The sequence below is a fragment of the Gavia stellata genome, chromosome 10 (assembly GCF_030936135.1).
Source record: "Gavia stellata isolate bGavSte3 chromosome 10, bGavSte3.hap2, whole genome shotgun sequence".
Lineage (NCBI taxonomy): Eukaryota > Metazoa > Chordata > Aves > Gaviiformes > Gaviidae > Gavia > Gavia stellata.
This window is the reverse complement of record NC_082603.1, coordinates 4,958,655-4,973,389: the sequence shown is the minus strand read 5'-3', so window position 1 is coordinate 4,973,389 and position 14,735 is coordinate 4,958,655. Positions and strand designations below refer to the sequence as shown.

General features: G+C 40.4%; 1 protein-coding gene across 1 annotated transcript in view; it reads left to right on the top strand.

The window, feature by feature from the left end:
• COP1 (COP1 E3 ubiquitin ligase) overlaps positions 1–14,735 on the top strand; it is a 130,140-nt gene that overhangs the window by 16,616 nt on the left and 98,789 nt on the right. Inside the window, exons 7-8 of the mRNA XM_059821833.1 lie at positions 9,015–9,074; positions 10,996–11,072. Of these exons, the coding sequence (XP_059677816.1) occupies positions 9,015–9,074; positions 10,996–11,072 (137 nt within the window). The remainder of the gene's footprint in view (positions 1–9,014; positions 9,075–10,995; positions 11,073–14,735) is intronic.

The following is a 14,735-nucleotide window of genomic DNA, read 5'->3' as shown; positions in this document are numbered from 1 at the left end:
TGAGGGTATATTGGGTTTGTGTGGCAAGGTTTTGGTAGCGGGGGGCTACCAGGGTGGCTTCTGTGAGAAGGTGCTAGAAGCTTCCCTTATGTCTGACAGAGCCTGTACCAGCTGGCTCCAAGAGGGACCTGCTACTGGCCAAGGCCGATGGTGGTAGTGCCTCTGTGATAACATATTTAAGAAGGGAGAGGGGTGAAACCTGTGGAACTGCAGCTGGAGAGAGAAGTGAGAATATGTGAGAGAAACAACCCTGCAGACACCAAGGCCAGTGAAGGAGGGGGAGGAGGTGCTCCAGGCACCAGAGCAGAGATTCCCCTGCAGCCCGTGGTGAAGACCATGGTGAGGCAGGCTGTCCCCCTGCAGCCCAGGGAGGTCCACGGTGGAGCAGAAATCCACCTGCAGCCCATGGAGCACCCCACGCCAGAGCAGGGGGATGCCCGAAGGAGGCTGTGACCCTGTGGGAAGCCTGTGCTGCAGTAGGCTCCTAGCAGGACCTGTGGACCCATGGAAAGAGGAGCCCATGCTGGAGCAGGTTTGCTGGCAGGACTTGTGACCCCGCAGGGAATCCACGCTGGAGCAGCCTGTTCCTGAAGGACTTCACCCTGTGGAAGGGACCAATGTTGGAGAAGTTGGTGAAGGACTCTCCTGTGGGAGGGACCCTGTGCTGGAGCAGGGGAAGAGTGTGAGGAGTCCTCCTCCTGAGGAGGAAGGAGCAGCAGAAATAATGTGTGATAAACTGACTGCAACCCCCATTCCCTGTCTTCCTGTACTGCTTGGGGGGAGGAGGTAGAGAAAATCAGGAATAAAGTTAAGCCTGGGAAGAAGGGAGGGGTAGGGGGAAGGTGTGTTAAGATTTGGTTTTATTTCTCATTATCCTGCTCTGATTTGATTGGTAATAAATTAACTAATTTCCCCAAGTTGAGTCTGTTTTGCCTGTGATGGTAATTAGTGAATGATCTCTCCCTGTCCTAATCTTGACCCATGAGCCTTTTGTTACATTTTCTCTCCCCTGTCCAGCTGAGGAAGGGGAGTGATAGACTGGCTTTGGTGGGTACCTGGTGTCCAGCCAGGGTCAACCCACCACAGAGGGAAATGAGGACTTGTCAGACTTGCTGCTAGCAATCTTTCTTTTCATTTGATAAGAATAAGAAAGATAAGAACCAGTGAGGAGAAGCATGGAAAATGCATACCAGTCAGTAGGTTAGTCTTGGAAAGATACCAAAATCTGTCTTTGGCAATCAAGATATACCCATAGAATAAATTAAGCCAGTTGATGCTTCCTTTTGAGAAAGTCCCAAGGTCCTCCCTGTAGCTCGTGGAGTTTGTGACAAGTACTCCTTTCTGGAGGGAGTTTTTTGTGTGGATAATAAAGGAGCTACTGTTTGGGAAAGGGCATGGGTGATGCCGGTGGTGAAGGTGTATCCAGGCTGCAGAAAGCCTGAGATGCCAGTTTGGAAGCTGAGAAGCAGGGTTTAGGTGGCCACATTAATAATGCAGTAAAGCAGAGAAAGGTTATCGGAGCTTCAAAGTTTACTGTAGTTTCCTTTGATGCTGTAATAGGTGACTGTTTAAGAAATAAGGATGGAACTCAAGGAACATGTGTGGACCCTGGAACACTTCTACGATGTATTGCACATAGCTATGAGTCATATGGGCAGGCTTTATTATGGGGAGGAACACTACATTTTTCCCTTTCCTAATTCAAACCTGGTTCTAGTAAAGGTGACTGCAGAGTAATTGCAATTTCACTCAGTAAGCCATAGCTGCAATATAAAGTTCCTAATAAATAAATAAAAGCTTCTTTTGCGTGTGGCTGAGTGTGCCTGATTCATATTTTTGGCTTAAATGTTTAAAGGAATGTAAAATTGCCTGATAACTTTGTTTCCCAATATGCATCTTTGAATATTATTTTTTGCACAATTTTATTAACAGGTTTAATTTATTACATACTGCAAGTTCTTACACAGAGACTAGATACTTTGTTAGTTAATACAGATATTGCCTTAGAGTTAGTGTACCTGTATAATATCTCATAACATGTTAGGAGCATATAGTTAACTACCTGTAACCCTCCTTTCTTAATGCACTCATAAATTTTGTGGGTTTTTTCTCCTGCCTTTGTGAAATAGTGACTTCTGAGCTTATTGGAGGGGGTTTATATCTAGAAGAAAACTGTATCTTTATAGACTTGTACTTAAGAATTCAGAATATTGCTGTAGTCAAGTATTTTAACAAATGTCTTTTTCTTGCACTTTCATCATTTCTCAAGAAGATAAATGGGAGGTTCAGCACCTGCAGAAGTTTCTATTAGCAATCCTGTTTTGACGTGTTCATAACTTTCCAAAACATTGATCTTTCAGGCTGAAATTTACTGCATTTTTTTGCACAAAGGTATTTGCAAGTCCTTTTTCTTTAAAGTTCATGTATTTTGTTTTCTTTTTGACCTATGGCAATGTGGCAAAAAACCAAATCCTTGGCAATAATAATAGAAAAAAAATTCTTACTTTGAAAAAGATTGAAAACAAATGGCTAAAGATTGAAAATACTTATTCAACAAAATAGCAGATAGTTTTGGAGGGGAGAAATGTATTGATAATCCACAATAGTTGGTTGTCTCTAAGGCAAACTTTGTATGGCTGTCTGCCTTTCCACATGTGTGCATTGAAATCAAGGATCCAAGGAGTCTGGAGGGTCAAGTTTAATAATGAAATACTTGACTTTATGTGGTTTTATTCCTATTTTCAAGGGAAATCAAATGCAACAACTTGTGACTTTTTAGAATTCATATTTTCATGCCAGAGTTTTAATGCTGTTAGCTGTGTTACATAAATACTTTTGCAAGTTTAACTTTACTTTTAAATGATCACATTCTTTCATCTTGAACGCTTTGCAAGAGAGCTGATAATACCAGTTAATACAAAAATTCTCCCCAGTTTTATATTCATCACTTTAAGAAGAGGCCTTACTAATTGTGTTGTCAGGATTTGAATGTTACCAAATGATTAGACACCACCATATATATCATATATATAATTTGTCCTAAAACATTGTTAGCTCAGCCACCTGATGGAGAGTGTTTGCTATTTCTGTGAAGTAGCACTGTTGCTTACTGAAGGAGAATACTGAGCTTAATGATTAATATCACAAATCAAGTTCTACAACATACAGGTGATATTCCCTAGATGCATTCATGTTTCTCTTGGCAGCTCTCACTTCATTATTGTTTTGTGGGCTTTTTCTTTCTAATAATGTCACATTAAGTCTCTCATCCAACAAACAAGACCTCTTTCATGTCTGCTAATACATGGGGGCTGGTTTTAGCTGGTAAACATCCTGCGACAGCAAAGTAATCCTGAAATGTCTGAGGTTTGTGGCACTGAGTGCTTGCTCAGCATTTCAGAATCATCATTGTTCTTTTCAGCCTCAGATGCATGTATCTATCCAGCTGTCTTCACTTACTCTGTATTGTAAGCATGTTAAATACTAAAAATAAGAGGAGTTATTAGTTATTGTGGGATAATTGCAGGGAATTATAAGCATGAATTCTCCAGGGATGTCATTACCTTGTGTTAATCACTTCACCTGTCAGGTCTTATTGTTCTGCACATACACACATGGATGAACTAATGAGTAAGCAAGAGGAGGTGACAGAACTAGAAATCAGTCATGCTCCTATGTTGTCATATAGTCTTGATTACATTCCAGGACTCCTGAGGTGAATTTATAGCTATAGTAATCTCTTTCCCATCCACTGCACTTAAATAACTGGTATTTTAAATCTATTTGCATTTCTAAGCTACTCAATGAGAGATGTGAGCTCTGACTGCAGTGATAATAAGCCAAGGGTACAGCTAGTGCATGAGCAGCAAGCTAGAGATTATCATATAAACATCAGTGTATAATAGCTGATTTTACTTACTGCAGTGGAGAGGTCTTTCCAAGGAAAAAGAGGGGGCAACCTAGTACTAAGAGCAAAGTAGCATGTACAGTGATGTATTAAACTCTAAGGCAATTAATCTAAATGTTTAGACAGCTTTGCTCTGTGCCCCAGATATCTTATGACGCTTTTCTATGAGACCCTATCAGTAAGTCTTCAAAGCATTACTCCTGCAACCCAAATGGAAGGATTTAAATGATGGGGAGGAAAATTCAAGCTATGAAACATTTTTGATCAGGCAGGCATCTCCTTCCTCCTACCCTCAGGAATTGTGTGTGCTAAACAACTCAACCAGGGTCTTTGTCTTCAAACCTTTATTAGCTCTTCCCCAGTTAAGAGGGAATATTTACCTTTTGGAGGAAGTATTGATCAGAGAGAAGAAATATTCCCTGCAGATAAGTCTGTTATAGGTGCACTGCCCATGGGTCTAAAAGGCTTGGATGCCATGTTTCACCAATGAAAGTAACTTGTGCAGGCTCAGGGATTCTTCGTGTCTTCATACCAAAAGAAACCTTGCACCTTTTTCCACTTGTGCGAAGACTTCATAATACTGAAGTGTTAACAAATGGAATTTGATGTCAAAGTAAGTGAGATTTGCAATTAATTTAAAAGGCTAAAATATCTACTTCCTTGCTATCATTGCCCTGTATGTTGTAACAGGCTCTGTATCAGAAGCAATATAGGAAGGAAAACCCTGCGACAGACAAGACTTCCAACTGGTTTCCAGAGTGAGAAATTGATCTTAGTTGCTGTAGAGTTTTTGTTGAAGTATTGAGTTTTATGGGAAGAAATTAATTTTACTGTGTACCTTTAGGAAAGGTTCATCTGTTGATACTTAAGTTTACGCTCAAGTTTGTTAGAGTACTAGCTGATGGAAGAAAAAGATGTAGGAATAGATCATGTTGGATGAAGTTATGGGATAGAATGAATGGATTATCTACAAAGACTACCTGATTTATCCTCCTCAGCTGGACAGTTGCTGTCCTGGGTGATGCAATGGCTAGGTGTGTTTGCGGGGCAAAAAAGATGCTTCCTCCAGTAATAGTCTGTCTTTTTGTCTTGATCTATGGTGTATGTTCTGATGAATTCATGAAGGTTTTGGTTCAGAGCCTTGAAGGTGTTTGACTGAACATAACAAGGCTTGTGAGCTTTCAACAGCATGAATCTAGACACTCTGTTTAAGCTGCTTGGTGGGAATTGTGTTAGTGATTTCACAGTTTTTCTGTGGAAAATAACTTCTGCTGTTCTTGTTCTTTTTCTAGAATTGAAAAGACAGTTGGTTAAGGGCATATGACTCTCACTAATGCGCTTTTCTAGGCTGTTTCTTTCTAGGCCATCTCTGTGGCACTGGGAGGCTCTGCTGAGCTTCTTTGTAAACATTTAAAACTGGCACCAAGAGACCCAGTCAGGACCGCTTGCTGTCTGTGCTGTACAAAGGATGAAGTCACTGCCTCCTGAGGGGCCCTCGGTCCAGGAAAAACAGGAAGACCGAGGATGAAAACACAGCACTGTGCCTAGCTATGCTTCTTAGTAGATAGCCAACTGAAATCAAACTGACCATGACCTGGTGTTTAGAGTTGTGCAAGTTCAAATTAATATTTCCGCCTGAGAATCTTATGTGGTAGTTCAGTAGCACGGTGGGGTGTCTCTATCTCTGAACAACTCCAGCCAGGGGGTTTCCTTTCATCCGCATACTCCAGGCCTGAGAGTTGTCTTTGGAGAACTCTTTGTATGTGTGTCTAGACAGCTTCAGACTCAAACCCGAGGGTTTTGGAGGGGATTGCCTGGTGGATGTGAACGGGGTTTGGATCTGAAAGGTTCCCTCAGAAGAACTGCATGAGTGCCTGTGTTTCCTACTGTGGTACCATCTCTGGTAACTGCTGAGCCTAAGTTTTTCTTCTTGGATGTTGCTTTCAAATACTGTTTTGACCTACTGCTGCCAGTCTGTATGTTTGAATGAGAAGGTTGCCAGTGATCATGCCTTATATTCTTGAATTCTTCAGCTACCTCTGAAAAGACCGAATTTCAAAGGGGGATGTTCACCTGTGTTTACTGGAAGCATTTACAGCTGCTAGTTTTGGGGTGGGAGTCAGTTGCCTACTCACACTAGAGCAGCATGCAGCTCGTTTGCTGTGTCAGCTTGTTTGTCCTTGAAGTTTTGCTGTGGGTTTTGCTTAGGTGAGACTAGCTCTGAGTTGTGCTGTTGGTGTTTTTCTTAACTGACATGCAGCTCCTTGATATAAGAGAAAATCTTTCCAGTCCACTAGGTCTTGACTTGCATGTTCTGAAATCCCTTTTCCACAGGTTATAAGAAATATAGGCTATTTTGAGGTCATCTTTTTTCTTTTCTATGTATGTATTTGTGTAACTTGGGACTAGAATGTTATACCTACTTCTTGTAGTGCATTCTGTGAAGTTGGAATGACTAGGTTTTAACTGCTGAATTAAAACCTTCTCCTTGTCCGTGTTGGCCCTCTCAGTTCTGGGAAAGCATCTGTGTCTGAGAAGAGAGTTTATAATATGTCCTTCTATTTTAGCATACATTCCAGTGTTCATTCTAAGTGTTTTTGCTGACTTAATCTGAAGTTTGATAGGCGTGATTCTGCCCATCATTGGGACAGGACTTGGCTTGCTTTCAGTGCCCAACATAGTGAAAATCAAATTAAGGGCCCATAAATCTGGATATACTGCAAGGACTATAATTCATTGAGCTTTCCTTAAATGTCCTTCAATGGCTGGCAATTATAAATCAGTAGTCTCATTTTTCAGAGTTTAATTGGAATGAATGTGGACTGATTTAAGGTCTTTGATAGATTAAAACTAAACCATGAAACACTTGAGCCAACCTACAAAAAAAAAAAGTCTCAGTGTGGTCATTGGTAACTCATTTGATGCTGACAGTATGAGAAGACTCTTCCTAAAATAAGCATGAACACATTTACCTAGTTTTTAGACTTGCTACTATTGGATAAGTTTGTGGTAGGTTCAAATTGCTTGCCTTAATGTAACTAGAAGGAAGAATTAGTAAATGAAGTCCCAGATCTCGTACTTTCGACTCTGTGCAGTAGTTATAAAAGCTGCCTAATAAAAAGAAGTCTCTGCTCTTGTTCCTATACAAAGGTCTCCTGTTTATGTGATGGCAACAACCGTCAATTATTTTTCAGTTGTCCAGTTTGGCTGTGAGCCAGTGCATTGTAGAATAGCTGATTTCCTTGCTGTAATTTTGGAACTTCTAAGTGTTTTTGTAACTTCTTTTTAAATGGGGTTTATGAAAGAGGGGGACTAATGGTATTTGTCTGCTAGAGCTGAGTACATGCAGGACCCATGCTGTGCAAGTGTCACTTAACTTTACCACTAATCTTGGAGCTATAGCACCACCTGCTATTCTTGCTGTAGGTTTCACAAGTGAAAATGGAATTATCTGTTATGGGGTAGTGGTTTGTAAATTATCTGTGGCAGTCTAGTTTTAAACCATTAAACTTGTGCTGTCTGTGACTCAAATTAAACATAAACTGAAACCTTCAGAGTAGAGGGATTAGGATATAAATACGATGTTATCTTATTCCTAGGAAGAAGCCATGTTAGAAGTAGGTGTGGACCTAGCAGTCCTTTCCTCTTCTGTTTTTAGGGACAGAGCTTTTTTTAATGTTGAAAAGGTAAATTAAAATGGTGGATTATCTAATGCAGAGCACACAGATATCTGGAATGCTCATCAATAGTGGGGGTTTAAGTGGCAAGTGTGTTTTTCTTTAAGCAAAATTTTCTGCTACTTAAAGGATCAAGCTTAAGCACTCGAGTGAATAAGTCTTTGGGAGCAGTTTGCCAAATGTTCTTGGGAATATGTCGTATTAAGCGTAACACGTCTTGCAATACTAGTAACTTTGGATTTGGGCAATTTGATATTCCCTTATAAATTTAAAATGACAAAAATTTGTCTGGCCTTTAGAGAATGTGTTGTGCTTAATAAGCTTTCAGTGGACTTGCCAACTTGGTAACAGCTTCTGGTTGAATGCCACGGTGCTAGTTGTCTGTAGACTTTTATTGTGCGTTGAGGAGAGTCAGGTGGACTTTCAGTTCTTAATTTATTCATTAGACGTGTGCATCTTAGTGAAGCAGACTTGCATTGGAGGTGAGTTTTGTCTGTTAGGTCCAGACTCTGAGCTCTCACCTAGAGAAGTGCATGTGTTCAAGTCTTGTAAGGCTGGGTATAGGCTGTGTGAGTGTTTGGATAGGACATGTCTGCTGAATGAAGGTGGGAATTAGAGCTGGTAAGCAGATGATGCTCATGCTTAGGGATAAACAATCACCAAGTCTATGGCTTCATAGTGGCTAGAGATGAGTGAAGTCAGGTTACTGACTGACTGAAAAGTAACTGCAAAATCCTGACAAATACTACATGTGACGCAAAGAAGGGAAAGGGAATGTTGGCTGGTGAGAGGGGAAGTCCCCTTCTGACCCTTTCAGGGATAGACCTCAGATTGACTGGAGTTTGTGGTGTAATCCAAGGTAAGTATTGCACCTTTGAAAGAAATGCCATGTGGCGCATGCTTGGTGCCAGGAGCAAATCTCTCTGTGGTCACAATAGGTGCGTTTTTACCAATCTGAAAATTTTATCAGTAAGTTTAAATCGGCAATTGGCAGGTTAACTGCTAGCAAGAGAAATGCTCTTAACACCTTTTAGCAAAGCATTTTATGTTTTGTTGAAGGGTGGAACGATCACTTTCTTGTTCATGGTGGTTTTTTCTAATTATGTTCAGTGTTTGTAAGCCAGTTACACCTTGCATGAAAGATGTTAGAGGAGCATAAAAGTATTAGTTTGAATAATGTGGGTCTCTGTGGTTGATATCAAAGTACCTCATACTCATGTTTTGTACTGTTCCACAACAACTGTGTCTTGAATGTGGTTTGTGTGCACACTTATGTTAATCCATGCATATGAACTTCCTGCCTAGTGACTTTTGAATCGTGTAGCGTGCCAGTTAAGATAGTTCAGGTTCCTCTCTGAAAGGATCGTAATTTATCTTGTTGGTGGTGCAGTGCAGATTGATTTAGACTTCTCCCATTCTCTTATCCACAGCAATTGGAGCAGATCCAGAAGGAGCTAAGTGTTCTGGAAGAAGATATTAAACGAGTAGAGGTGAGGTGCCCAGATATTGTTCTGACTCTGGCAATTTTTCATTTTCATCAAGCTGTCTGCCTTGCTGTGGGGCTGCTGTGTTAAATTTATGGCATTTGAGTCAGTAATGGGAAAATGAACAGATGATGCTTGCTCTTTAATTTGTTCGTTTAGTTGATGTGTGCAAGCTGCAGGTTGGTAAGAGGGGACTTCATTGAAACTTAGCTTTTATGTAATTGTATCTTTCAATTTCTTTGTGTTGGTCCTAAGTATTTTAGAATAATTCCTAGAAATCAACAGCCAGTATATTGATCGTAACTTACGATTTTTGTACGTTGCAGTGTTCTGACTATTTGCACAGGCTGTTTAAATCTTAGCAGCATGCCACTCTTAAAATGGAGAGGTATTGGGGGGTGCATAAGAGAGCTGTAATGCAGAGACTGGGTAGGAGCAGAACCAGCTCCTGCTGCATGTCAAAACAGAAGCAATCTGCTGCTTTCTGATGTAATTCTTTTAATTCCTTAATGATAAGGATCTCTTGAGATTTTTAAGAATTATTCTCCAAGTACTTGTAAACCTATGAGCTCAATCCTTCTGTCCTTATTGAGTCCTTAGGTTCCTCCTTGGTCCTTTCCTCTAATCATTCTAGTGTTTTAGTCGTGGAATAGGAAACTGGTGTTTCAGGAATGCATCAGACTGCCACCTCTCAAAATAGCATTCCCTTAAAGCTTCTTGGGAATCAATTTGCAGGTCTGCTTCTCTCTTCTTGCTCGTCTCGAGCAGTCAGCACGAGCTCCCAACCACTCCCCAAAAGCTTTTTAGATTTCTGCACTTCCAATTTATACACGTGCTGATGAATTTTGAAAATATAAATAGAGCTGACAACTGCAGGAACTTCCCTTCAGCTGATAGCTACGCAAATTGTAGCTTGGTAGATAACAGCATTTTTCAGACCTATTTCCCTAAATGTTTCTCAGCTCTTGGGAAATAAATATTCCTTAGCATGTTTCCTTGAGACTGGCAGAACAGGTCTTCAGTTCTAGGAGAAGCTATTCCCAAAGCTGTGGGATCCCTTGAAGAATATCTAGTTACCTGCTTTTCTGCTCTTTAATCAGGCACTTTAGTGGACTGCAGCTGGGGTACGTATCTGGTGTGTGATAGTGACCTTGGTTCTGACCTCTAAAGCCTGAGGTCTCTCTTGTCACAAATATCCTACTTTCTACCTAACAACTAATGGGTACCTAGTGGGAATTTAAAAAGCATCAGTAATGTTGTCCTGGAACACTTTGCCCCCCTAACTAATGAGCTGCAGCATCCTACGTAGCTTCCATTTATCAAACAGATGAAAAGTACAGTCTCACACTGGGTACACAGCAGTGGTTTAGTCTGGCGGTGACAAAGCCAAGTTTATGTGCGAAGTTTCTCTTGTGCACTTGCCCCTCAGAAGACTGATAGATCTTTTAAGTCTGGGGCATGATACCACCTTTGCTCTGCCTTCTTGTGGCTGTTCTTGCCATGACCCATATCCAACATGACTTTCCAGCTGCGAAGGCTATTAGAAGTTTGCACATATCTCAAAAATGCAGTTACAGCTTGCTTGTTCGGCCGCGTTTAAGGGAGGTGCTGGGTTAGAGACAATTGGATGGTAACCAAATCCATTGATTTTCTTGGAATATCAGCTCCAGAACTGCCTCTTTTGGGGCAAAAAGCATTGCAGTTGTAGGATTTCTGAAACCCAGTTGGAATGATAACTGAAAAAAAAAAAGAAAAACAAGGTTTCTTCAGGTATAGTAAATACTTCTAGACAAGAGTTGAATAAATGTAGATACAGTTGGCTATCTGCTTGGAAAAATAAAAAAATCGTTGTGTGAACACCGTGTATTAGACGGTGCCTACTGTTCCTGTTTTGTCAGCTTTGCTGTAACGTGGCTTTCTGTTTCAGGAAATGAGTGGCTTGTACTCCCCAGTCAGTGAGGACAGTACGGTGCCGCAGTTTGAGGCTCCCTCACCTTCACACAGGTATGGAGCTTGCAACTCAGAGCTTGGATTTCAAGCTGTATGTATTGCACTGTACTTGCTAGTCCTCTCTGTGCCATGCCCAAAACACAAGCAAAATGAGTTTTTGAGTGCCATACAATATTTTCCTGTTCTGTTTTTGATTGGTATAAACTTTATGTGAACAAAGCAGTGAAGAAAAAGCCATCTAAGTCTGCAGTTGGATGAAAAATCTACTCTAAACCAGATGCTGTGGAAAGCTGATGGGTTTAAATGTAATGTGGATTAGTTAACTTGAGTCATAAGCCTTTGCTATGGTATGAAATATTATGGTTAAATACATGCTACCTTTTCTGAACGTTCTGCAGTTCTGCTTGGCATATGAAAGGTCTTAATTTTTATGATACTGGTGTCCTCTGGCTTCCCCGCTCAGCACGAACAGCTAAAGGTATGGGCTCACAGGATCAAAATATAAAATATACAGCCTATTGATTCTGTTTATCTGCTGTCTGTTTTGATTTAATGAAATATGTTTCTAATAACGTATTTTTGATGTGGATTTTTTCTGGAATATTGCGTAGTCTGGTTTCTTGATGATAAAATTGCAGGTGCTTCTTGTGTCCAAGTAGCATGTGCCAGGGTTTGAAGTGCTCTACTTCTTTATAGCGGTGGTTTTTGGTTGTAAGAAAGCTCTGATTTCACAGGGCCAAGTTATGTTACTAAATTACCATCTCTCCTACCTCTCCCCAGTGTATTTTCCTAATAGTAGGGCTCTCTAAACTGTTGACTTCTGTTATAAAATTGTTCTGGTACCTTTTCTGCAATTAGCAGCTCTAAACCTAATAGCCCAGAAGTAAGAAAGAAAAAATGATCAGATTTCCTCCCCTGCAGAGATTTAGATACAGTCCTCCGGTAACAAGCCTAGCAGTATTGGCTGGGAATTCTCACCAGGATGCTATTTCTGGACACAGAGACCAGAATCTCTCGTATTTCTATGAAGCTCTGGTTGGCCCTGAGGGAAAGGACAGGAATATGGCCAAGATGGATGGGAACAGTGTTATTCCGCCCTTCACTGCTTGCCTAATTTTTGGGTGCAGGTGTGTTTTTGATGTGGGTTGTTACTGTTTTGCCAAGCAGCAGTTTTGTGAAGCTGATGATATTCTTGTCAGGTTCTACTAGTTTTTGTTATTGGCTATTAAATAGATTGCTTGTTTTTTGCTTCATGGTACTGCTGCTTGGGGAAAGCTTGAGCACTGTTTGGGCTGAATTTGTTACATGTTGAATGCCTTCAGGCCTAGAAACCTTCCTTATTTTAACAGAAGACTGTGCTTACGGGAGGAAATGTATCTCTATTACTTGAGCCAAGCTAACAAACAAGCGCCCAAAGAACGTTTTTATCTGTTGAAAGCTGGAATAACATTTTAAGCCCCAGAGTTTTGGTGAAAGAGTTGGGGAAAAAAAATCTGCTGTGCGAGGCCTACACTGGTTTCAGTCTGCTGAGAATTTCTTATTATTCCTTTATGCCAGTTTATTTCATGTCCTAGGGTCAATCATTCTCAGTTCTTGCTTTTGAAGATATAAGACAGTGTCCAAAATATTTTAGCGCTGTTGGATTGATGTGCTTCACCCGAGGTCTACTGGGAGATGGCGATGGGTTAGGCTACGGTGGGTGCAGAGACCATGAGCTCTTTTTCTTGCTTGATCATCTTCCGCTTGTCTGGTTCCATCTCAGCTGTGTCTTCAGCTTTTGGGTTTTTCCTCTGGTACAACATGCCAGGGGTGTGGTATAATAGGATGTTTAGGGGTTTTCTAGGGTATGTGGGGTTGCCTTTTTCTCTCAGCTTGAGAAGACCTCTTTTCTGTTTCTCAATGACATTCCTGCATTAAGAGGTAGTCTTGAGTGGTCAAAGAGAAAATAGTATGTGAAGGAAGTGTCTGAACAGGCATTGGTTGTTGCTGGATTCTTGTAACTTCTGTCCCCCCCCTGTCCTTACAGTTTTGTGTAATTCAAGTAATTGAATTGGTTTGAATTACCAGAACTCATATTCCAGAAAAGTCTACCACTTGAAATTCGCTTTCTTTTCAACATTAAATGTGAATTTTGGAGAGTATCTCAAGAACTGTAACTTTGATTCATTCCTCCTTGGAAAGGATGCTGCAGAACAACTGATAGGAGCTTTAAAATAGGATTATTTTTTTCAGCTCTATGTTAACTGAATTGTTTAATCTCCAAAGTGCATTTTAGAGATGCTGTGAACTCATAATGAATGAAATAGAACTGTAGTTTGAGATGGTTTCACTTCCGTATTAAAATGTTACTAAACTTGCAGAGGCTTTTTAACTTATCAGTCAGTTAAAATGGTATATTTAAATTGTAATATAACTTGTTAACAAGCTTAACACCCTGCTATGGAAATATAATTGTATAAAATTTTACTAATGTGTCTTAGAAATAGTACAAGGTTATCATAGACCTGTGCTGAGATGAAGAAAATCTCTTTAGCCTTTGAATTTAAAGTTCAAGAAAATAGAGTTCTTTGGAATTCAGTTTTATCTGGTCTCTAGTGACTTGCCCTTATTCATCTACTTACTCTAAATCACAGGCTTGCTTCATTAATTCTCCGTTTCTTTTCATTGTTTGTAGCTTTTTTCCCCCCACACTCTTAACATCTTCAGAATGGGAAATTACTATGCCTCCCCATCTTCCTTCATAAGTTCTTTAGCAAAAAAACAAGTACGGTTATCGTGTTCAATACGTTCTTGGCTTCAAGAAACACGTGTTTTCTCTTATGCTTGTACAGGGTATGATGAAATATTAAATTGGGTAATAGCACAGCACTTGTTTACAGCATTGCAGATTGCTGGGCTTGTATACTAATAGAGAACAAGAGGGGAAGAATAAGGGAAAAGAACAAATAGTTCTGTGTAGGGTTTTTCTGAACAGGCGCGTGTGCTATTTTTGCTACCAGCTAATGGTGCAAACAGGAGATACAAGTAAGCAACTTCTCTGTGACTACATATTCAGGCAGTAATAGCAAATAACAAACTATCACTCTAAAAGGAGTTTCTGGGGAAAGATTCTGATCTAAAAATTGGTTGCCTGGTAACTCTGATTCAGTTTTCGAAATCCTGATCTCCTTCCCCTGCATTTGTTCCAATTACCCCCTCCCGTCCCTGTAAGGGTATAACAAATGGGATTTATAGTCTGCAGGTTGCTACGGTTGTTGTTCCAGGTTTTTAAATGTCATGTTAGTGTAGCTGGATTTCCTAATTGAACCTAATGTTGCAGATTTTAAAAAGAATTCGGAGGGAACTTTTGTAATTTTCTGACTATTTACTTCCTGTTTTTAAAAGGAAAAACATTCAAGCGTATGCCAGTTAACTCAGCTACAGGCACCACACAGAAATTACTTTGAATTTGTATTCTGGTTAGGAAGATGACGTCTGCACTCTTGAAGGCTTTACATCACCAGACAACCTGCAGCAAAACGAGACCAGACACTATAATTCTGTGTGTTTTGCTGTTAATTGCCACTATACCTGTCTCAGAGTGGAGTACTTTTTCATTGCTTTCCAGCTGAGTGTCTTATTCATGCTGTTCCTGGCAGGATCTGCTGTATGTGTTTCATTATTTCATGTGGCCACACTTTAAATTAAAGTTCATTGTCCCCAACCATGCCTGAAACA